A 23,246-nucleotide genomic window follows, 5' to 3' on the forward strand; every position below is an offset into this window, starting at 1 on the left:
CTCTCTCTCTCTCTCTCTCTCTCTCTCTCTCTCTCTCTCTCTCTCTCTCTCTCTCTCTCTCTCTTCATCTTTTTCAAGTATTGTTAGTTCCATTTCTTCAAATCTTTTCTTTTATCTTTATTTGTATGTGATAGCTCTTATCCACCTGCTTTCCAGTAATATTCTTATGCTTGCAAGGGAGCTTGGAGGCAGGTTGATATTATTGGTTCAGGGGATGTGCTGTGGTGGGCATGTTGTGGCATTTTCACTGTTAAGGTTTCATGTTTGTCACTTTCTTTGTTTTGTACATCACTGGTCCCAGTTTAGTCAAGGCAGATAATACCTTTCAACTTGTTTTTGTGGTTTCTCCACTGCTGTGATTTCTTGTGTGTGTACATTTTTTTTTTTTTTTTTTTTTTAACATTCTATTTGGCAAAAGTTAATTAATATTCCTTCTTCCTTTTGCCCTTTATTTATTCTTTTTCTTTTATTTTTTTATGGTATGTTGTGACAAGTTTGTATTTTATTGTACATGGTTGAGATTTTGTTCTTTTCAGTGTTCGTATTTGGCAAATACAGACTAATGATGCTTTCTCTGTATGGAGAATTGCTACTGTGTTATATTTCTCTTATTTCTTCAGTTGCTTCTAAAGAATGAGCTTTGAATGATGCATTATGTTTCTTTGGTTGTGATTTTCTTGCTTTTATTATTTTCGAGTTTTCTTCATACTAATCACTCTCTAAATGTTATGTACACATTCTGACGGCCCAGGATGCTTCAGTGTGAGTGTGGGTGCATGTTTAACAGAGTATAGAAGAGGCAGGTGATGTACATGTTATGCATACACTTCCCCTCAATACTCTCAGTGCCAGGTGAGGCCTTTTGCCTTGCTGTGTCTGCAGCTAATATGCTTGTTGCTTATGGCTGTCTGATGGCAGTGGGATGGAGGGGGAAGCAGCCCCATCACCCTCCTGTCCTCAGAGGTCACCAGCTGACTCTGCCACAGCCTCTACTTGGCACACCCACTTCTCCCGCTCTAACAGGTACTTCCTCTCATTCTTTTCATGTGCCTCACTAATCATGTCATCTACCTGACCAGCTTCACTACCATCATGACCATTATATTTACTGTTATGGGTTCCAGTGCAGCAGTCTCGTTACCAGAGAACATGTGAACATTATAAGTCACCGGCCAATACTTTCACCTACAGATTAGCATAGCTATTCAAATTCTTTTTTAATCACCATTACACCATTACATTGTTGTTGGATACACATTTAACCAAACAGTCTTGACACCACAACCACAAACTTATCCATGCAAGTTTCCTTCTTAATTATCCACCTTACACCTGATACATTCATCATACATTCATACACCTCAAACATCCAACACTCATACACTCCACAAACACCAATGACACATGTCATCCAGTCAGCACAAAATTCATAGTGGAAAATAAATATCAGTGAAAGTTATGCAAGCCCTTCATTGGCATCACCAGAATATGCTTTTATGACCACTGAACCTTTGTTTACCTTCTTTCATCTCTATTGACTGTATGTGTGTTCCATGCAATCCTTCTAAAACTTATAATCTCATTTATCCATTTAATTCTCTGTCCTACCTTCTTTCACTATCTGCATCTTGGTATTTTGCAGACTAATTTTTCAAAGCTACAGCAGCTTGATAAGATGAGAATAAATAATTCTTCCTAGATAAGTTACCTGCCTCCCATTCCTAACACCCACACCACATCCTGACCTGTGCCCTCCCTTCTAGTCGGGGGCGCGGCTTCCTGCTTGACCACAGCGAGAGCTTCAGTTCAGCTGGGGAGGAGGAGGAGGAGGATGAGGACGACGGTTTCCAGATTCTGACAGCAGAGTCGCTTTTCTCGACTCTGCTCAACCGAGTCCGTTCCCTCACCCGCAAGATGAATGCAGAGGATGGACGAGGTGACAGAGTCCGTATGACGTCCAACCGACCAACTCCTGACCCCAGCGGGGGACCAGGGATGCCAGGGGCCGCCCACTCAGGCTCTGCTGGCTTCTGGTCGTCCCTCTATAACTCCCCACGGGACTCTCCAGCCAGGTGAGAGGAGGGTTGAGTGATTGATTTTGGTGCCATGATAAGTTATAAGACACTATTGCAGGAGAAAATTGAGGGAGAGAAGCTCTAGTGAGAATACAGACTAAGCCATCTTACTAACACGTTCTCCCTCACTCCTACAGAAGGATTTCGGAAACCATGTCACGTAGCAGCCTTGGTAGGGATGAGGATGGGCTGCCAGGTCTTGGCTCTCCTCTCTGGACCCGCAGTGTGTCTCGGGATCCCTCGGATGCTGACACTCTCTTCTCTGAGGCCTCATCCAGCGCCCAGTTTGGCACGCTGCCCAGAGGTACGCAGTAAGCCCAGGGTCCTGATCCCATCCATAAACACACACATGCAGACACATAGATACATACATGATGTTGGTGTAGTCTGGCAGGGTATTTTCCTGGAAACATACTAGGCTAAAAGCTATGGCAGATTCTCCTTTATTAGATTTTCTCATGAACATTTCCTGTTTGCCTTATAATTTTTCTGAGGAAAATGCAAAAAGACCACAGGAAAATTATATGTCAGATAGAAATAGTAGATAAGAAAGTCAGTAGAGGATAATCTGCCATAGCTTTTAACCTGGTATGTATAATGGCACAAACACACAGCAGGAGAGGCAGCAGCAACACGAGCAGCAGAAGGACCAGAAGGCACGGAAGCAGAAGAAGTATCAGCAGTATCATTCCCCTCTCCTTCCTTCATCCTTCGCATCACTACCTCTACTCCTTGCATGCATGGCCCACCAAAGAGATATCAAGAAAAAACACAGAATACATGATCATCAAGCTGAACCTGAACAGATGTTGTCAGTTTGCCCTCTTCTCATTCTCAGACATTACATCAGAAGATACAATGCAGACTAAATTTTCCTTCACTTACAGAATATTCCATGCATTCACAATTTCTTAAAGCAACAGATTACTTCAGTTGTCATGCATATTGTATACATTGCAGATTTACCATATTGTTGTTGATGCCAAAATTATTTTCCCTTGCACAAAAAATGTTAAGCACATTCAAATTACATATTTAACATTACACTTCAGATAATCTAAATGGAAATCTAACTATTTATAGAAGCAGTTGATTTTCTTTCTAAACTCTTGGCCAGCCACTTTTACAGATGAAAAGAAAGGGGACAAGGGTAAGGGAGATTCCTAGTTCATGCAAAAAGTCTTTGCATTGAGGTCAAGTCTTCCATCACACACACACACACAAAGTATCAAGTGGTGTTCATTGTAAACACTTGGTGGGTCACCATGCTTCTCACATGTGTACAATTAACTCATTAATGCCTTCACTCACCACAAGCTGGAGTCTGAATCACTGTTTTATTTCTCAGTAAGGCTGCAACTATAATTCTTTATTTCTTTATTTTATTTTTACTTATCATATGTTAACTGAATAGTGTGTTCATTATTATATCTAAATAATCATATCATATCAAAACAGTCCAGTTAGTTAAAAATATGTCAAGGAGAACTGCATATACCACAAAATTAAATAAAGTTACCACTGGATTCCAGTGTTTAATCAGTCATATATGTACAATCTATAGATAAAATTAACACATCTTCACACCACTAAGTTTATATTTAATGTATTGAAACCACTGGATGTGAACATCTCAGATCAATTGAGTCACAAGAGTTGCCAGCATCAGCACAAAGGTTAAACATTGACTGCTTGTTGAATTTGTTATAGTTCTCACATCCTTCTTCATAATATCTGCAGTACATATTTATGTGATAAAATTAGTCTCAAAGAGATTCAGTAGCAAACAACAACTACATTTCATCAGGCAGTTTAGATATTCTCTTAATTGTTTCTTCTCCATCATCCTAAGTTCACAATCCATCAGTTCCTTCCATATATAAAAAATAGAGTTAGACAAGAATGCCAGAGATTCCAGAGACTACACAGGCAATAGATATCATAATTGCATTAATCAAGTATTTTCCTTGATTAACTGATAACTTTCATCCAAATCAGTCCTTACTGTCAGATATTTGACAAACATGATCCAGCAGGTTGTGGTGACTGTCCAACTAAACCATTATAGTTGCATATTTCTTTTCTTTTAAGATTTCTAATAACATGACTCCATGGTCCATACAAGCAGGCACTCCATACTGGATAGCCATCTGTATCTGCCTACCTTTTTCTATTTTATTTTATTTATTTTATTATTATTTTTTATTTATTTATTTACTTTTTTTCTTTTTTTTTATATGACCAGTTAGGATTAGAGTCTTACCTTTCTCAGCAAAAAGGGAGACAGGCAGAAACAGAGAGGCAAGGTGCAAGGTATGACAGACACCCCAGCTAGCACAAGGAAGAGTGAGAATGTGTGCTGCTGGAGGAGGGGGTGACTTCATAATGGGTCAAGTGAGGAATGAAGAACTGACTCTTATGTGTGTGCTCTTATTCACTCATTATTGAACACACACACACACAGTAAGGACCAGCACACAGCAGTGACAATACAGATTCCACTAGAAAATAAAAAAAAAAACTACACTGGCTTCAGATTCAGACCCTCAGATAACTTGAGTAAAAATATTAAATCCGTGAGAATGCTACACATTATTCATCCCTGAGCCTTCCTTTGACCTCTCTTGATGTGTTATGAAGGTACCTGTGATGGGGGGCAGACACCTCCTCCTACAGCAAACTAATCATGTACACTTTATTAACACTTAATAGAAATAGCACACTACAACCACATAAATACAAAGACATTAAAACAAGAGAAAGACACATGTGAGTATATTCTCGTGTTTTGTTTTTAGTAGTATTATAATATTTCTGGTTTGCCAATTATTTAGATTATATTTTGTTTTTATTAACTAATATAATAATGAGTGCATTTGGTAGTAATGTTTTAGTTGGTGATGATGATGTTGTTATTAGCATTGTTGTTGCTGTTTTGTTGCTAGTGTGTGGACTAATACAAGAGGTGTGTGTGTAGTGAGTGGGCGGATGTATTGTTGTTGTTGCAGTGAGAGCACTACGCCACAGCCTGCATCTGCCACCCCCTCGCCTCCACCCAGACCCCTTCTTCCTCACTGACTTCTCCTAGCTCCTCCTCGCCTCCTCCTAGCATGGTTGTAGTGCTGCTGCAGTAGACCTCCTTCACCGCCCTCTCATGGGAGGGAGGAAGTGACCCTTACCCTCTCCTCCTCCTCCTCCTACCCCTCCTCCTCCTGCGGCCTCCACACACACACGTCCAAGCACACCCGCAGCTGTGATGCAGTGGTGCAGGTGTGTGGCGGGAAGGATCCCAGTGAACTGAGATTCGGAAGGAAGTAAGTGCAACCGCAGTGGATATGAAACCTTCCCTCCTGTGCTGTTACCGTGTTGTTGATGATGGTGATGATGATAATGATGAAACCAATAGTGATAATATGGGTGCTATTTCACTATTACCACAAACTGGTGCGTGTTCCATGCCCACGTGCGGCTCCCAGTAGTGTTGCCGTGGTGATATCACTGGTGGCACTGTTGGCATACCTCTGTGTCATGGTTCCTCTTTTCTCCTGTGTCTCCCATCTGGTGCATTGTAATATAATACATTACTATTACCACTACTACAATTGCTACCACTACTACTAGTTCAATGTGACATGTTGAGGAATAGCTCATATTTTCAAAGATTTAAGACATATTTTTTCTTCTTTGCCACAGTTATAAGATAGGCCTCTCTTGTTATGAATATTTCAAAGATACTAAGAGAAAGTGCTGAGTAGTAATGCCTTGTGGAGATGAAGGCTCCATGGAGTGCAGCCCAAACCCGCTATTGTGTGCTTTGCAACAAAGTATGAAAAAATATGGTGGTGATTCTTGAAACATAAACACTCTCAACTTTTATTTTGTGACCAACAGTCAGTCATTGGAGGGTGCCTAGTGTTGTCTATGTAAAGTATCATGCTGGCACAAGGCAAGGCAGCTGGGAGCTTGGACAGCAAGGTAAAAAATATCTGGACAGCTGGACTGATCTATCCTGTCACTTCCTTAGCCTAGCCCTTTGCTGTGAGGTTTAGGAGAATATGTCACTGAGGCCTGAAGGGTGAAAGCTGCTCCCAGCCCACATTGCCTGCCCGTTTAGCCTCCTTGTTACTGCCACAGCAAGTCTGAGTCCACTCCCCGGCCCAACCTGCCCCCGGATGCTGGCTCAGACTCTGCTACTCTATGCTGTTCAGGATCTTGATGTAGACATAGCATAGAGCCATTCATATATATATATATATATATATATATATATATATATATATATATATATATATATATATATATATATATATATATATATATATATACTGTACTCAAGAGTATGTTCTTTGTTTTTTATTTTTCTCTAGTGATACTATATTGTATTTTGCCTCGTATCTTCTTTTGTTTCGTATTTTCCTGTACAATATGTATACCACCAGTTTCTCCTCTTGTGCATGGATAGGAGTGATGTGCTTGTGTTGGAGCAGAACAATACTCTTGTGTGATATTATAGTTGGCGCCGCCTCTCGGCTAGATGTTTGGGGGACCTGTTGTGTTGTTTGCAAATTAACAACAAAAGTGCCAAGTCTCTGCATGTGTTTGTTTCTCCACAGTAGTAGTGAATCTCCCTGGCAGCCCCAGAGATACCTGCCAGGCCCAGGGTGAGGCCCCTCTTGCCCCCCACAGGGGTCCTCAAAGATGACATGTAACCTTCATCCTTAACGCAATTAAAAATACATTACCTATAAATATATCTATAAATTATTATTACAAGATACTCATTTTAAAAGTATGATTTCATCAGATAATTTTTTCACCAGTCATCATATTATTAAAAGCTTATAAGTGCAATACAGTAGTTCTGTTGTTGCTTTTGGTTTTCTTCTTACAAATTTATCCAGGTGAAGGTTACATATCAAGTAAAAAAAGATATAAAAAATGCATCCTCTCTTGACACTCTTGCCTGCCAATGAAGAGATGAAGAGAGAGAGAGAAAGAGAGAGAGAGGGAGGGAGAGAGAGAGAGAAAGAAAAGAAAAAAAAAAGAATGTGATACCAAGTACTACTACTATAACAGTTTTACAGTTGCCTGTGAGAACTCTGCCCCTCTGATCCTTTCTTCCTAGTCCAAGAGTAGCACACACTGGTCATGCCTAAGACATGCCACAGCCCAGCAAGGTGGAGGGAGTGAGGTGGGCAATGCAGCCTTGTTTCTCAGCCGGCCAAGGCAGCAATGTCATGGGAAGAGAAAGTACAACGAACTTAGGGCATGTGCCTCATGTTGACCCAGGCACATGTTTGGTGGATGATACCAAAGATAAAGACTGCACTAGACAGGGTCAACTTTTGGAACAAGGGAAAGTGATGCAGCAATGTTACTGAAGCAAAGAGCCAGGACATCAGAGGTAAAATATTTACCTGTATTGGCTTCAGGCTGTTTTGGTGGGTGATGCCAGATTTAAAGACAGAAAAATACTTAACAAAGGCAAAGTTTGAGGCCAAATAAACATACATGCTGCAGAGAAAGTTTCTTTACATATTCATTTTTATTTTATTTCAATTTTATTATTTTACTTAAATTTAATATTACAGCAAGACTATACATATTTCTTTATTTACACTTAGTCTTTTTTTTTATATTTGCCAATAGTATTTACTTTTAAAAAGATATGTATGCAGCACTGATCTTTAGTTAGCAGTGGATGCAAGGGCAGTGGTGGCACAAGCACAAAATAGTGTTGATAGTGATATTTTATTTCAATTTTATTATTTTACTTAAATTTAATATTACAGCAAGACTATACATATTTCTTTATTTACACTTAGTCTTTTTTTTTATATTTGCCAATAGTATTTACTTTTAAAAAGATATGTATGCAGCACTGATCTTTAGTTAGCAGTGGATGCAAGGGCAGTGGTGGCACAAGCACAAAATAGTGTTGATAGTGATAGTTAGTTGGTTATTGGTGCTTGTGTTGTCTTGACATTCAATCAGAGTTAAGGTGAATGGATAACATGGAAATGAGATGAGGTCAGAGAGTTAGATAAAGGAAAGGCAGGCACTGTACCCAATGACTGATGCTGGAAGACTTAAATCTAAGGCACTGAAATGGAGTAAGTCACTATAAAAGAGAAGCCCTAAATGGAAGATTCCCATACTCCATTACAGCAAGGAAGAGAGTGAATGAGTGTGAGCAGGTTATGCATATGTACTTGTAAATATAATCTGAGTTGCTGATCCACTGGAACAAGTATCCAATAAATCTGAATGTGTGGCTTTCTACACAACATCCCCATCTGAGAAATAGGAAAATGTGCAATATGAAAAAATAATAAATAAATAAATAAATAAATAAAATTTTAAAACATGGCATAAAAAATTGAATACGTGTGTGTGTGTGTGTGTGTGTGTGTATCTCACATGTATACATGTATGTATTTGAGAGAGAGAGAGAGAGAGAGAGAGAGAGAGAGAGAGAGAGAGAGAGAGAGAGAGAGAGAGAGAGAGAGAGAGAGAGAGAGAGAGAGAGAGAGAGAGAGAGAGAGAGAGCATTCATAGTTCATAATACAGAAAGCCTTTTAATCTCAGAATTTTGATATACAAAATACACATGATTTGATCACCCTATTGTATTTTCTATAACTCTCTATTCTTTATATGACTGACAGTATCCTCTCATTGAAATAATTAATTCCTTGAAACTGAGATTCAATGACATCAAGTAGCACTGGTTACCTTGGCTTCTTTGTGATGTATTACTAATGACAGCATCTTCACTATAAGCCCATGTGATTGTATAATATCAGCAACTCACGTCTTGAAAATGAGACACTGATTTAAAGAGTTAGCCAGGGAAGTGAAGCAGCTGTGGAACTGAATCCTAGACAGGGCACTTAAGATACAATTGTGGTCAGAGAAAAAGAGTAACCTTCTACAATATTCCTTCAAATACAACCACCACCAACATCACCAAATTTCATTCCTTAATACTTATATGGATGAATTATGATGAAATGTGAGGGATTTTCATCCATATGTGTATCTGTGTGTATGTAGTGTGCATGTGTGGTGTGCAAACCATCTTGAGAATTATGTGTACGTACATGTGTGTGTGTGTGTGTGTGTGTGTGTGTGTGTGTTATGTGAAAGGGGCTCAAGCCAAGGGCAACAAAAGAAAGCAAAAAAAGGTGTGTGTGTGTGTGTGTGTGTGTGTGTGTGTGTGTGTGTGTGTGTGTGTGTGTGTGTGTGTGTGTGTGTGTGTGTGTGTGTGTGTGTGTGTGTGTGTGTGTTATGTGAAAGGGGCTCAAGCCAAGGGCAACAAAAGAAAGCAAAAAAAAGGTGTGTGTGTGTGTGTGTGTGTGTGTGTGTGTGTGTGTGTGTGTGTGTGTGTGTGTGTGTGTGTGTGTGTGTGTGTGTGTGTGTGTGTGTGTGTGTGTGTGAGCTCTGCACAGGATTGGTGAAAATTAAGGTAGAGGGAGATGCACATACATACATACCATCTAAAACCTTATGTTGAACACTTACCTTACTGAATGAGAACAAGAGTTTGGAATACAAACATACTGATTTCACAAAACATAACTGTTGACTCAAAGAATACCACTGATTGATCCATAGTAAATAGTACCACATTATGCTGACAAAACTATACATTACACAACATAAAACACAAATATAGTTATAACTTTGAGGCTGGAGATCAAACAAAAGGAGATGAAGAAGACATAAAAATGTGTTTGCTAGGGGAGCAACCTGTATATAGCTAGGAAAGCTGTATATAGCACCACTGGGGCAGAGTTGTAGTTGCAAGAGTAGCAGTAGTGGTGGTAGTGGTAGTGACAGTAACAGTAGTAGTGGCAGTGGCAGTGAGGATACTAGTCACCCCATGACCACCTATCAGCATGAAATACAGACAACTGGGCAGTACTTGCTGTGGCCAAGGGTACTGAGGTTGCACTAGTCACTCCCCACCTGTGATACATGATCCAGGTAGTGTGTTGTCCTTCAGTGACAAAAGGGAGGGATGGGCAGGGTGGGTTAGGGTGGGATGGGTGAGAAAGGAACACTAACAAGGTAATGTCTGGTCTGCAGGGTGGCGGGCGTCGCGCTGGTCAGGGGCAGAGGATGGCGGTGAGAGCGACACCTCAGAAGCTTCAGTTCGGTCCATGGGGCGTCGTCCCCAGTACTCCCGTGCTCCCTCTAGGGAGCTGCACAACATTCCCGACGAGGACATGGCAGCACCAAATAGTCGAGGAGGCTACCTGGGTGGAGGAATGTCACTGCCAAGGCCCTACTCGGCTTCCAGTAGTGGCAATCTGCACCAAGGCAGAGGAATGCATGATTCAGCAGACAGAATAGCAGCAATGTATGGAACCTTGCGAGGCCCAATGAGACGCCCCCACTCCACGGTGGGAGGCTCGCCGGGGGAATACTTAGGGAGGGATGGTGGGCACTGTGAGCAGCGACAGTACAACAATGCTGCCACACAAAATGGCGCACATGCGTCACAGTATTCCTCAGGCAACTCACACAGACACAACAGTGAGGACACCGAGACTTTGAAGCAGAGCGTGCAGGAGCAGCTGCAGCAGCTGGTGAGGGAGCTGGAGGAAGGTGACGATTCAACCCCACCGAGTGAATGGCAGGGGAGGGATCGCAGGCCCCTCTACTCCTCCAATCCTGCTCTCCATCTCACTTGCCCTGCTAGCCTGGCTGGGGACCACAGGTCAGTAAGCAATGCTGACCTCACTACAATGGCAAATGGTCCTTGCATGTCAGCCTCCTCACTGGCACCCAAGGACAACACCAGCTGCAGGGCTCTACCACAGGCTGGCAGGGGTGGCACTGCCAGCCTGCTCAGCAGAGACAGGACAGGCAGCCTTCGCCGAGTGTCTTCCCCGCGTGGGGAACTGACACGACCAGGCAACAGAGACGGCTTGGGTCTGGACTCCTCACGCCGCAACCAGGGACGAGGCAGCCTGGACCTGCACTCTTACCAGCGGGGCAGGTCTGAGGACCTTCGTCATGCCTTGGACTCCCTGTCAAGGATGGATTCACACAAGCCTCGCCGAGTTTCCTCAATGGCTGAGAGCCCATCCCACACCTCACGGGATAAATCAGACAGCCAGGCTCCAACAGAGAACTTTGTTCCTTACTCCTATAATGATGTGAACTCCAAACCATCCAGCAAGATCTTGCCACAGCAGCCACCAGCCACAGCCATCACTAACAACAACAGTGACAAGAACAACAACAGCAACAGCCTTGGTACCAGCAAGTCAAGCAGTGGCATCCCCATCAAGGCCAGCGCCAGCAGTGTCCTCAAGGGTGGATGCACAAGCCAGGTGGGAAACACCACCACCACCACTACCACTCCCAATAACAATAACAATAAAACTCCTAGCAACAAGAACAGCAACAGCAGCAGCAGTAGCAACATTCCCCACAGTGGCAGCGACCTCCTCCAGCCCACAAAGGTGTATCGCAAGAGCAAATCCCGGGAACTGACACCAACCATTGAGGCAGCTAGTGAGAAGATCACTCAACTCAACTCAGGAACGCTGAAACGAATCTCACCCTTTGAGGCTTATCGCCGCAGCAAGTCACGTGACCTGCCCCTTGATCAAATCAATGCCAACAACAAAGAGTCATCACCTGCCTTGAGGCTCAAGTCTCCACCACCTGTCAGCCCAGAGCAACCCACATCACCTCTTGATAAAGCCAAGACCTCAGAAAAGAAAACTGACATCACCAAGCCACCAACAGGGGAACGTGAAGCAGGTGGGCCAGGTGGGCATGCCAGGGCTTTTAGCCCTCAGCCATCAGCCAGTTTCAGCTGTTCCCCAAGTGCAGCCAAAGGTGACACCCCTAATGTCACAAATAAAGCAAGCAGTCGAGTGAACAAGACCAGTGACCTTGGGCAGGACAAGACTCATGGTCAAGAGCAAGAGGCTGAAAAGAATGAAGACAAAACCAAAGTAAAAAAGACACCTTCTGGTGACTCTGACAAACCTAAATCAATGTATAAAATGCTAACCTCCCGTTTTAACAGGTCCGCTTCCTTTATATCTGACAGTAACCGTTCTTCAGCAGCGACAGCAGATGATGAAGAGGGAGGAGAGAAGGAGGACAAGTTACGGCTGAAGCGTCCCTCAAGATTCCTCAACCTACGTACAGAGAAAAGTGCCTCCAAAACCAGTATGTGTGATACTGAAGACGACACTGATAAGCCAGAGAAAAAACCTTCCAAAAAGCTCACTGATGCGCTAAACAAATTTCTGGGTAGGAAAGACCCTGCAAAGGAGGAACTACGCCCTGCAGGGCATGTAAGCAACAAGGCCACAAGCCATGACAAGACCCCACTAACCAATGACCAGTCTAGAAAACTATCAAAAGCCAAAGGCAAGAAAAATTATGAGGATTTCTCCAATCCCCATGAGGAGACAGGCAATGGTGAAGAGAGTGCCAAGGAGTTAGTGTCCCAGGCCAACCCTGTCCTTGCTTCTGACATCCCCACCACCACCGCCACCACCACTACTACTGCCACACAGCCAAATTACACCCTCGAGTCTGCCACCAAGAGTATTTGCAATCACTTATCACAGTTGGAGAGTGACATGACCTCACGCATTGGCAATATGGGGGCACAGGAGCAGCGGGGCAGTAGTGGCAGTGGAGTTCGGCCCAGTGGAAGTAGCACTGGGCGGGTAGCAGCAGCAACAGCAACGGCAGGAACAAACATTAGCACATACGGACTGTCCCCAGCACTGGCCAACCGCCGCAATGGCCGTCCCACCAACTTGGACACTGCAGCTAGTAACATGGAGGCCAACCAACATGCTGGTCGGGCTCCATCTGCTCCACCACCAGGCCGGGCTACTGTCTCCACAAGGCCCACTGTGGCATCCCACTCCTCCACTACTGAAGGTGACAAAGTTAAGGTGCATAAGTCACAGGAGGCCAGGAGTCCATCCCCACCTCTCGCTGAGTGCCCTGAGGAGCAGCAAGGAGGTCAGAGTGAGGGCGAGGACGAGAGTGTGATGGACCGAATCACACGCAAGAGTTATTACTCCAAGTTCCAGGACAAAAAGCGGCCCAAGCTGTGGAGAGCCAACACAAAGGAGGACATGGACCAGCAGCTGGCAGCCGCCAAGGCACGTCTGCTTAAAGAGGAACGAGAGGAGACAGCAGCCCTTGCCGCTCGCCGACTATCTTCGCCACGTTCTCCGCCACCTTGGGACCCCAATCGCCCTGGCACCCGCACCTCCTTGCCACCTGAGGAGGCTGCCAGCTATATGCAGCTCGGAGGCCGACGGAGCAGTTCCCTCCAACCAGATCACCTACCCGGACCTCTACCACCCCTCGTGCCAGGAGAACCCACCCCTCATCCCCGCTTACCTTCCCTGCCCCCCAATGACCCCTACCTCTATCCCCGTGCACCCTCCATGCCCCGGGATGACTACTTACCCTGTGGTGCCAGGATGCAGCCTGGCCAGTATGGGCGCCGTGCCACTTCACTAGCCCCCGATGACCTTTCAGGGCAGCCTGTGGGGGAACCCTACGCACAGGATACAATGACAACACCAATGGGGCCAGTGCCATATATGGGCCAAGCTGGTACAGATGGCTCCCTACAGCGAGGCGAGCCAGGGCCCTGTGAGCCACCACTAGGACGCATGCGAAGTCCCGAACCAGCCAGCGTGGAGGAGAGCCGCTCACAAGCCAGAGAAGAGTTGTCACGGCGTCTTACGCACCTGACGCGGCTTTCTGGAGGCAGCGGGATGGGCAGCTGGATCCATAACCCCCACAAGGAGGGGGAGCAGCGTCCATACCGCCGCACCAGCACCACAGGCCGCCTGACAGGAGAGGCGACAGGTCCTCCTGTCTACCGTCGCACCAACACCATGGACCTGCCTCCTGCTGACGCTCGCGCACGTCCTGGCAGTGACTACCGGCGTCACTTGCAGCAGGACCCTGCACGACGCTACTCTGCTGCCAGGTGAGTGTCCTGAGGTAGCCACTGTGTTACCACCTCCCTGCATACCATCTCCCATATCATCATGCTAGAGTACTGTAATGTCTGCCAACAGTCCCACCCAGCCTTGCCCATCTCAAAGTCCCTTCCTTCTATCCCCTCACCCATCTCCTGCATGTCATCATGTCCTCAACCCTTATCCTTCCTCTCTTTTATTACTTCCTCTAGCCAACTTTCTCTAGTGATAAGGGAACTAGGTATAATGGACTTCTGAAGAGTACTCCCACACAGTCACCTTTAAAACTCCTTACCACAAACACCAGTGACGCATCATATTGTTATCAGACAGATCCTCCTGATTCAAATATTATCCCAAGTACTTTTTGCATCACATTGTTATCAGACAGATCCTCCTGATTCAAATATTATCCCAAGTACTTTTTAGCAAGCTCAGATGGAAGTTGATGCAGCCTTCACGAATGTTTTCACAGTTCTAGTGATAACAAGGATTCAGCAGAATCAACACACACACACACACACACACACACACACACACACACACACATGAAACCCCAACAAACAATCTCTATAAACTTTGAAAAATAGTCTTTGTCAGGGCCTACTTTTCAAGACACGTCCTTGATTTTAAAAATCGAGACACTGAATTTAACCATCCCATAGCCCCACAATGACTCCTGGAACTGGACCCAACACCCAATAACATAAGTTCAAAATTCTTTTTTTACTACAATAGCTGTTCTTTTCTACTAATATATATATTACTTTCCCAGTAGTCTTACAACAAAGCCACCTCGTGAGAACTACGAGGTATACTGTGGCCTGTTTCTATGTAACTTTATATAGGCTATGCAACATAAGAAAATAAAGGAAGCTGTAAGATGTGAGACCTGCACATGGCAGTTCCTGTAGCAAGGGAGCTACAGGATGTGTGTGCTGGAAGTTTAGAGCAAACAACATACAATCATCAGATATTGAGGTGACATAGCACTCTAATAATAATAATAATAATAATAATATAATAATAATAATAATAATAATAATAATAATAATAATAATAATAATAATAATAATATAAAACAAGCTCCAGGGAGCTATGAGGTCTACATGTAGCAGTCCCTCTATAATATACCACCCTGCACTTTTCCACGTCTTTTCATAGACGTCCAACCCTTCAGGAGGTAAACATACCACGCAGGGAAGCCACAGAACGCCTGACTTCTGATCTTTCTAAAATTTCTGATTGGGGCAGAGCAAACTTGGTATTATTCAATGCCTCAAAAACTCAATTCCTCCATCTATCAACTCGACACAATCTTCCAGACAACTATCCCCTCTTCTTCAATGACACTCAACTGTCCCCCTCTTCTACACTGAACATCCTTGGTCTGTCCTTTACTTATAATCTGAACTGGAAACTTCACATCTCATCTCTAGCTAAAACAGCTTCTATGAAGTTAGGTGTTCTGAGATGTCTCCGTCAGTTTTTCTCACCCCCCCAGCTGCTAACTCTGTACAAGGGCCTTATCCGTCCATGTATGAAGTATGCTTCACATGTCTGGGGGGGTTCCACTCATACTGCTCTTTTAGACAGGGTGGAATCAAAAGCTTTTCATCTCATCAACTCCTCTCCTCTAACTGACTGTCTTCAGCCCCTCTCTCACCGCTGCAATGTTGCATATCTAGCTGTCTTCTACCGCTATTTTCATGCCAACTGCTCTTCTGATCTTGCTAACTGCATGCCTCCCCTCCTTCCACGGCCTCGCTGCACAAGACTTTCTTCTTTCTCTCACCCCTATTCTGTCCACCTCTCTAACACAAGAGTTAACCAGTATTCTCAATCATTCATCCCTTTCTCTGGTAAACTCTGGAACTCCTTGCCTGCTTCTGTATTTCCACCTTCCTATGACTTGAATTCCTTCAAGAGGGAGGTTTCAAGACACTTATCCACCAATTTTTGACCACTGCTTTGACCCTTTTAAGGGACTGGCATTTCAGTGGGCATTTTTTTTATTAGATTTTTGTTGCCCTTGGCCAGTATCCTTCCTACATAAAAAAAAAAAAAAAAAAAAATACATATGAAAACTTGTATAATTTTTCAGCTCTACAATCTTCATTCAAAGCTCTATATTGACTTGGCATTGACAACTGATTAGTGTCTCATTTCATCTTAGATTACTAATCCTGAGGATCTTATTATAGGTATCCCTTATTCATCTTAAATACCAATAACCAATGAAAATTTTCCACACTTAATTACTTACTTGGTTTAAAAATTAAAAAATAAATAAATAAATAAAAGCATAAATAAAATAAATAAATCATGCACTAACAAAAAAAAAAGTTTTCAACCCTTTGACTGCTATGATATATCTGAAACTAAATAAAATAATTTGTAATTTCAAAAGATAATCAATGACGACCCAAGTCACTCAAATAATTTTAGTTCCTGTATAGTCTTATTTCCACATCCTTTTATATATATATATATATATATATATATATATATATATATATATATATATATATATATATATATATATATATATATATATATATATATATATATATATATATATATATATATATATATATATATATATATATATATATATATATATTCAGAGTCAAGTATGAATGTCAGCAAAGGAATGAAGATAACACTGTAAGCTATAATCATAAGCAGTAATCGAATAAGAAAATATTCCGCTTCCTTCCTGTTTGTCTTTGTCTTTTTTTTTTTTTTTTTATCTTACCAATAGCAGCTCCTCATGGATCAGCTGAATTATGCATATACAGTGATGAATAATCACTATACAACACACGTGTGATGGTTTTTGTTTTGGGGTCACGCTTGGTAACATCAGTGACGTGATTCGTGTTACGCCGCATCACAAATTCAAATAGCGGCTCCTGTATTCTATTACCGCCCCTCTCCCGGAGCAGCAAGCTTTGGGGACCTGGTGGGAAAGTGGGATTTTAAGGGTGGGGAATGCCTAAATAAGCCAAATTTGGACCCATTGAAAAGTCTAAGTCCAAAGGAGAAAAACCACTTTTGGGAGAAGTTAAAAAATAGTCAACAAACGTAATATCACCTCCCCCACACTAACATTACTAAACCAACTCAATATTACCAAAGCTAACTTAATCTAACATTACATAACCTAACCTAACATTACCTAACTTAACCTCACATTGGTTAATTACTTACAAAATTCAGGTGATAAGGCGGTAGATGGTTCCCTGGGTTTACCAATGTACCGCAAGAAAAAAGTCGAGAAGACCCAAATCACGCTCTGTACATTTCTCTGACGCCATGATAAACGCGGATTAATTCCAGTCCATTTGAATTAGTGGCATTATTTGCGGTACAAAGGTGTTGCGCATAAAACTTATTTGATTACATATTAATATAATTATTAATTTGCATCCAGTGCAACATAAATATTTGTCAATAATACAATGGTGAATAAAATACCTGCCACAAGAGCAGTTCCTGTGGTGACCGATCTGATGTAGTCACAGCTTCATCGGCATGGACTTGGAATTTGTGATGCGGCGCAACGCGAATCACGTCGGTAAATTTATAGTTTAAGCCAATGTCCCCAATCTCTACCCACGGCCCCCCATTCCCTCAAGCAAGCTTGGGGGCCTGTGGGGAACCTAACCTAACCTGCCCGCGCAGCTTATGGGTACTTATACAGACTTCCTATTGGTGCAACTCGTGGTGTTAAGTGGTGGTAGCACGTGATTGGCCCGAGGAATTATAGACACAGTGATCCTATCCAGCAGCTACCCACAATTCAAAGCATTAAACAACTGAAGTTCAGGCAACAATACACCATTTATGTTTACCTGTGGACTTAGAAAAAGTTGAGAGCGCTGTGCATTCCCAGGCCTATTGTGGCGTTATTATTAATTTCCGACAAGTAGTGTAATCATTAGAAATGATGTGAATAGTGAGAAGAACAAAATGAGGTAGGTTATTACCACGTAGTGTGTAATGGCTTAAACTATAATAAAACCATCACGTCACTGTAACGTAACCATGCGTGGCCCCAAAACAAAAACACCATACACGTGGTGTACAGTGCGTATTTATCACCTTACATGCATAATTTAGCTGATCCATGAGGAGCCGCTATTGGTGAGATTCACTTTTTTTTTCAGTTTCAAGTCTTATGATCTACAAATAATGTCCTCTGACTCCTTTGCTTCTATTGGAGTTATTTTTAGACAATTTATAGAGCTCAAATAATTAGCATTAGAAAAATTTGAAAATACCATCATTCACTCCTTTTACTGGGAGCGACATATTTTGAAATTACACCCTAAACTTGCAACATAACATTTTATACCGTACCTGCCAGGTAATGGCGACGAGGTTACCTTTCCTCCTCGTGTCCTTCACTACCCTCTCTTCTGTGTTCCCGGTCACTGTATTGCCTCACGCATACTCACGAATACTTCATCGACACTACGCGCTGCTTATTACGGGCCGTGGGTGTATAAGAATTGAATAATAACACTTTTTTGTGGGATAAGTGTACAACGCGCTGACAATCAACTTCGTCCTCGTTATGACCTCTCATGGTTCTTTTTCAGGGCCCACTTTGCATTCTTTTAATTTCATGCTCCTTTTAGTTTTTGTTTGTGTTCTTTCTTATTATATTTGTTTAGTTGTTGTCGGTGTTATTATTATTATTATTATTATTATTATTATTATTATTATTATTATTATTATTATTTGTTTAATTATATTATTCCACGCTTATTAATTTGACACGTTTTTTTATCATTATTTATTATACTATATGTCATCACCACGACACAGTTTCACTTAAATATACGCTTAGTTGGAGTTATATATCGTTTTCACTAGCTGTCGTCATTATGGTGACCTCATAATAGCAACCCCTAACTTATGCACCTCCCAATATAAATCACGTGTTAATAGGTAACATGATTACAAACCCTGAATATTATTTCTACTTTGATCTAATATTCACTATTAACCTTCATTATAATGACAACTCACTATCAATCATTGGTAGTGCATATGCAAATCTGGAACAACCTTTACATTTTTTTTCTTATAAATAGTTTCAAGTTATATGACTACTTAAAGATTTATATGATAAATTATAAACTTATGCACTCATTTTCATTCTACTTGGTATTTTTTGCAATCTTCAATCCTCTGATTTTCTAAGAACCTATTAATTTTCATCTATTATCATATGGAAATTATATGGTGATAAGTGGAACCAAAGTTACACGGAAACACATTCAATATTTTAAGAGCAGAAAGGATTACTCAGTTTACCCACATCAATATTTATCTATTTATTTTATTATTTTTATTTATTTATTTATTTATTTATTTATTTACTTTTTTTTATGAATGGTTTGGATAGACAAGGAAACTTTTAAGTCTTTATGCAGTAACATCTCCCTCAACTTCCCTTTTCACTCTTATGATGCTACTGCCCTTCACTCGCTGTGTTGCATACATTATCAGCATCTCCAGTCATGCCCATTATGTAACCATATCTTTGACCATCTTTCTACCCATCTCATCTCCGCAAATAAGTCATTATTTTGATGGGATATCCCTCTTTCTGACATGTCTATGTGATGATGGACTCAACCTTTTTAGCCATTATGGCTAGGTAGTATTGTCTCTATCTTTATACCAGTGTGATGGTGTCTTGATCAGGTTATCAACCTCTAGTCATAATGTTTAGATAATGATGCCTTTTTCCTTTTTTATATTGATTTGATGGTGAACTGATTAGGCCATCAAGTTAATGATGTCTTTTCCTCTTTATATTGATGTAATGATGTCTTGTCTAGGACATCACATCTCTCTTTAGCCATTATGTCTATGTAATGGTGTGACTAGGCTATTAGTCTCTCTAGCCATTATGTCTATATAATGGTGTCTTTCTGTTGCCCGTGCCGCCTTCATTTCTCCAGCCGTGGCCGCGGCGCCCCTCGGGGAAGGGTCTTCATCCACGAGTGAGGAAACTCCACACGCATTCTGCCTTTTGTATGCTTACTCGCTTTTGCTTGTATACCCCCTCCCGGTGACTTTCCCGTAATGGGACAGGTGAACTCCGTGCAACACAGCAAATCCCTCACTAAGTTTACCTGTATGAGGTCTATACTTATCAGAGCTACCTTAGGCTTCTCATATTCTCTAGGGAAGAAACATGTATGGAAAAAATATATATATATAATTACTTCTAGCTGATGAATGTTTCACAATAATTATTAGAAATTTAAAATTACTAGTTTTGTGATCACTGTATAAACTCTGAGGTCACTTTCTAACTGAGAAAAAACTAATTACTGTGTGACTTGCAACAAATATTAATTTAATTCAAAGGAAATCAGTAGTGATGATTCTTGAAATTTTAAGAGGCCATCTTTCATCTGCTCTTCCTTATTTCCACTTTTCATAAAGCGAGACATATATAGGCAATTCCTCCATTGTTCATCAGTCAGGCTAACACAAGGTATATAGACTTGTACTATGTCTATTGTCATTGCTTAAGTATTCAAAGAGAAGCTAACACAAGGTATATAGGCTTGTACTGTGTCTGTTTCTTTGTTTAAGAATTCAATTCAACTGATACAGACTTGTACTATGTCTATTACCCTTACCTCTTAATTCATGGTCAAACTAAAACAAGGTATATAGACTTGTACTATGTCCATTATCCTTACCTGACTGTTCACAGTCAGGCTAACACAAGGTATATAGGACCATAGTGTCTGGTATCCTTGTGTTGATACGGGAATCTCACCAGCCCACCCAGTTGCATGCAGATACTCCCAGATACTTGTTTAACACTGCACTGGGTAACATTTTTTTTCCAGTATGCCAAACTTAGGCTTGAGTTACCATTCTGAAAGTTGCACTGAGTATGAGCCGCACTGTGTATGGAATATGGAATGACAAAGCCAGGATCAGCAATTATCATATATGTACTGCACTGATGCATTATTCTCACTGCTAACATGCATCCTTCTTTTATTTATGTGACGGTAATGCTGCTGGTGCTCAGTACCTGATTCTGTGAGCAATGTGAGTGTTCTTGGTGTTATTTGCCTAACAGAGAGAGAGAGAGAGAGAGAGAGAGAGAGAGAGAGAGAGAGAGAGAGAGAGAGAGAGAGAGAATTCAACTAAAGACCAAGACCTAATTCTCAGATTTGCTCACTCAGTCTGGAGAGAATAATGAAGTAATCTTGAACAAACTAATCATTGATGAAAATATTTTCTATCAATAATTTTGTTCAAGTGATAACAGCAATCATCAAATCTTAAATATGTTATTGCAAAATTACTTGTGGTTTTATTTAATGTTACACCATTAAGCTGTCAGTTTAGTGATGTTGATCAGAGCACCGAAATGGATCCTCCAAATATGAATGAAAAATAACATTGGACACATATATGCACTGCCTACTATCTTTATCTGTTCTACAACCATTAATGACCACAATTTACCACTGTGAGTTTACGAGAAGTTACATGCTGATGCTTTGATGTCTTGATAAAAAAAAATTAACATATCTGTTCACTTACTTAAGTATTGATAATAATCATAAGTAACTGTAAGAAATATTACAATATGCTACACTTTATACAAAAAATTCATCATAACCATGTTCTAAATACACTTTATCCTTTTACTAGGACACTGGTGGAAGGACAGCCCCTGGTCAACCCGAGCCCTAACCCACACACTCGCCTTGTACCCCAACACCCACAACCACACCCCAACCCCACCCGTTTCTCACACCCCACACCTTACAGCCCTCCATCACATATAAACTCTCCCTCCTCAACCTCGTCTTCTTCATCCCACCTCACCTCTCCATCCTCTAGTTCCTCCTCCTACCGGAGCTCAGGTCCCTACTCCCCTCCATCCTCAGCCTTCGATTCCGCTCGCTACAACTCTCCTGTGGGACGCAAGTCTTCCTTCTACAGATACTGAGACAAACTGAGATGACCACCAAGAGAAAATTATTAGAACTGAACAGTGTGGGTTTCCAGTACTAAACTAATAACTTACTCTGTGGCACAAAGGCTGTTATAGTTTTTATATTTGGTGAATATGTAATTTGAAGCCTGGACAAAAGGACACGTTTAATATGAAGATATATCCAAGAAAGTTGACAAGAGGGAATAATGGAGCTATATTGTGAAGGAAAGAAGTTGATGAAGGCGGGATTGCATTTACTTATAATTGTACAGGTATAGAGTGTTTACCTATATCATATGTTAGTGATGGAGGAGGATGAAATAATGTGTTGATGGAAAAGAATGTGAATTGTGTTCCCATGATTGTTAATATCTTCATGTGAAGTAACATGAGTGGGGGAAAGATATACTCATGCCTTGTGTCATGTTGCTCAAAAGTCTCAGTGGAGTATCCAGTTTTTTTTACACAACTTTTCTTATTGAGCTGGCACTCATCATTACACTCACTACTATTACTGACATATTGCTTTGTTCTTCCCCACTTTTACACTAAACCAGACTCTGACCCCATCATTTCTGCTTACATTAGCACATCCTCCCTGCAAGATTTAGTACATACCTATGTGTATCTTCATCAAGAGTTTTATACAACTTCCTGAAACAGCAGATTGTAAGAGGATTTAAGATTCATCTGCTGTAATGTTGCTGCCTCTCTTGATGTTACTGTTTAGTGCTGCAGCCTTGTCCTCTTTCCTCCCTGTGCTGTAGTGACAAAACTAATGATATACAAAAGTATCAAAGGGAAAAATATAAGTATCAGTAAAGTCACAGTCAGCAGTCAGTTTTATCTGCCTCACCTGCTTCCACTCTCTTTAACATTTCTCTTCTGACCATTTTGACCTGTTGCTCAAGTTATGGCTGTGCTGGTGCTACTGATACAAAATACATAGTGCTGCTGAATAAGTAGCAGCACACCAGCACAGGTTGTAAGACTTCTGCTGAACTCATATGAGACAGTCTGAGGCCTCCCACACAGCTTCAAGTTTGCAGAATACACACCTCTCTGTTGTATGACTGGAATTTCTAAATTGTAAAATGAGGGATGTATAGCATTCCTTAACTGAAGAGAAAAAAAAAATAATATACTTATCGAGTATTTCTCAAGGACAGTTCTTGGAGTAGTTTG

The 23,246-nt window shown here is 41.5% G+C and overlaps 1 protein-coding gene across 1 annotated transcript in view; it reads left to right on the forward strand.

Annotated features, from left to right (window-relative positions):
* The window catches only part of LOC135108620 (serine/arginine repetitive matrix protein 2-like), a 99,585-nt gene extending 84,815 nt beyond the window's left edge, over window positions 1–14,770 (forward strand). Inside the window, exons 17-21 of the mRNA XM_064019776.1 lie at window positions 919–1,023; window positions 1,764–2,072; window positions 2,213–2,379; window positions 10,167–14,073; window positions 14,731–14,770. Coding sequence (XP_063875846.1) covers window positions 919–1,023; window positions 1,764–2,072; window positions 2,213–2,379; window positions 10,167–14,073; window positions 14,731–14,770 — 4,528 coding nt within the window. The remainder of the gene's footprint in view (window positions 1–918; window positions 1,024–1,763; window positions 2,073–2,212; window positions 2,380–10,166; window positions 14,074–14,730) is intronic.
* The last annotated feature ends 8,476 nt before the right edge of the window (window positions 14,771–23,246 follow it).

Source organism: Scylla paramamosain, chromosome 17 (genome assembly GCF_035594125.1).
Source record: "Scylla paramamosain isolate STU-SP2022 chromosome 17, ASM3559412v1, whole genome shotgun sequence".
NCBI lineage: Eukaryota > Metazoa > Arthropoda > Malacostraca > Decapoda > Portunidae > Scylla > Scylla paramamosain.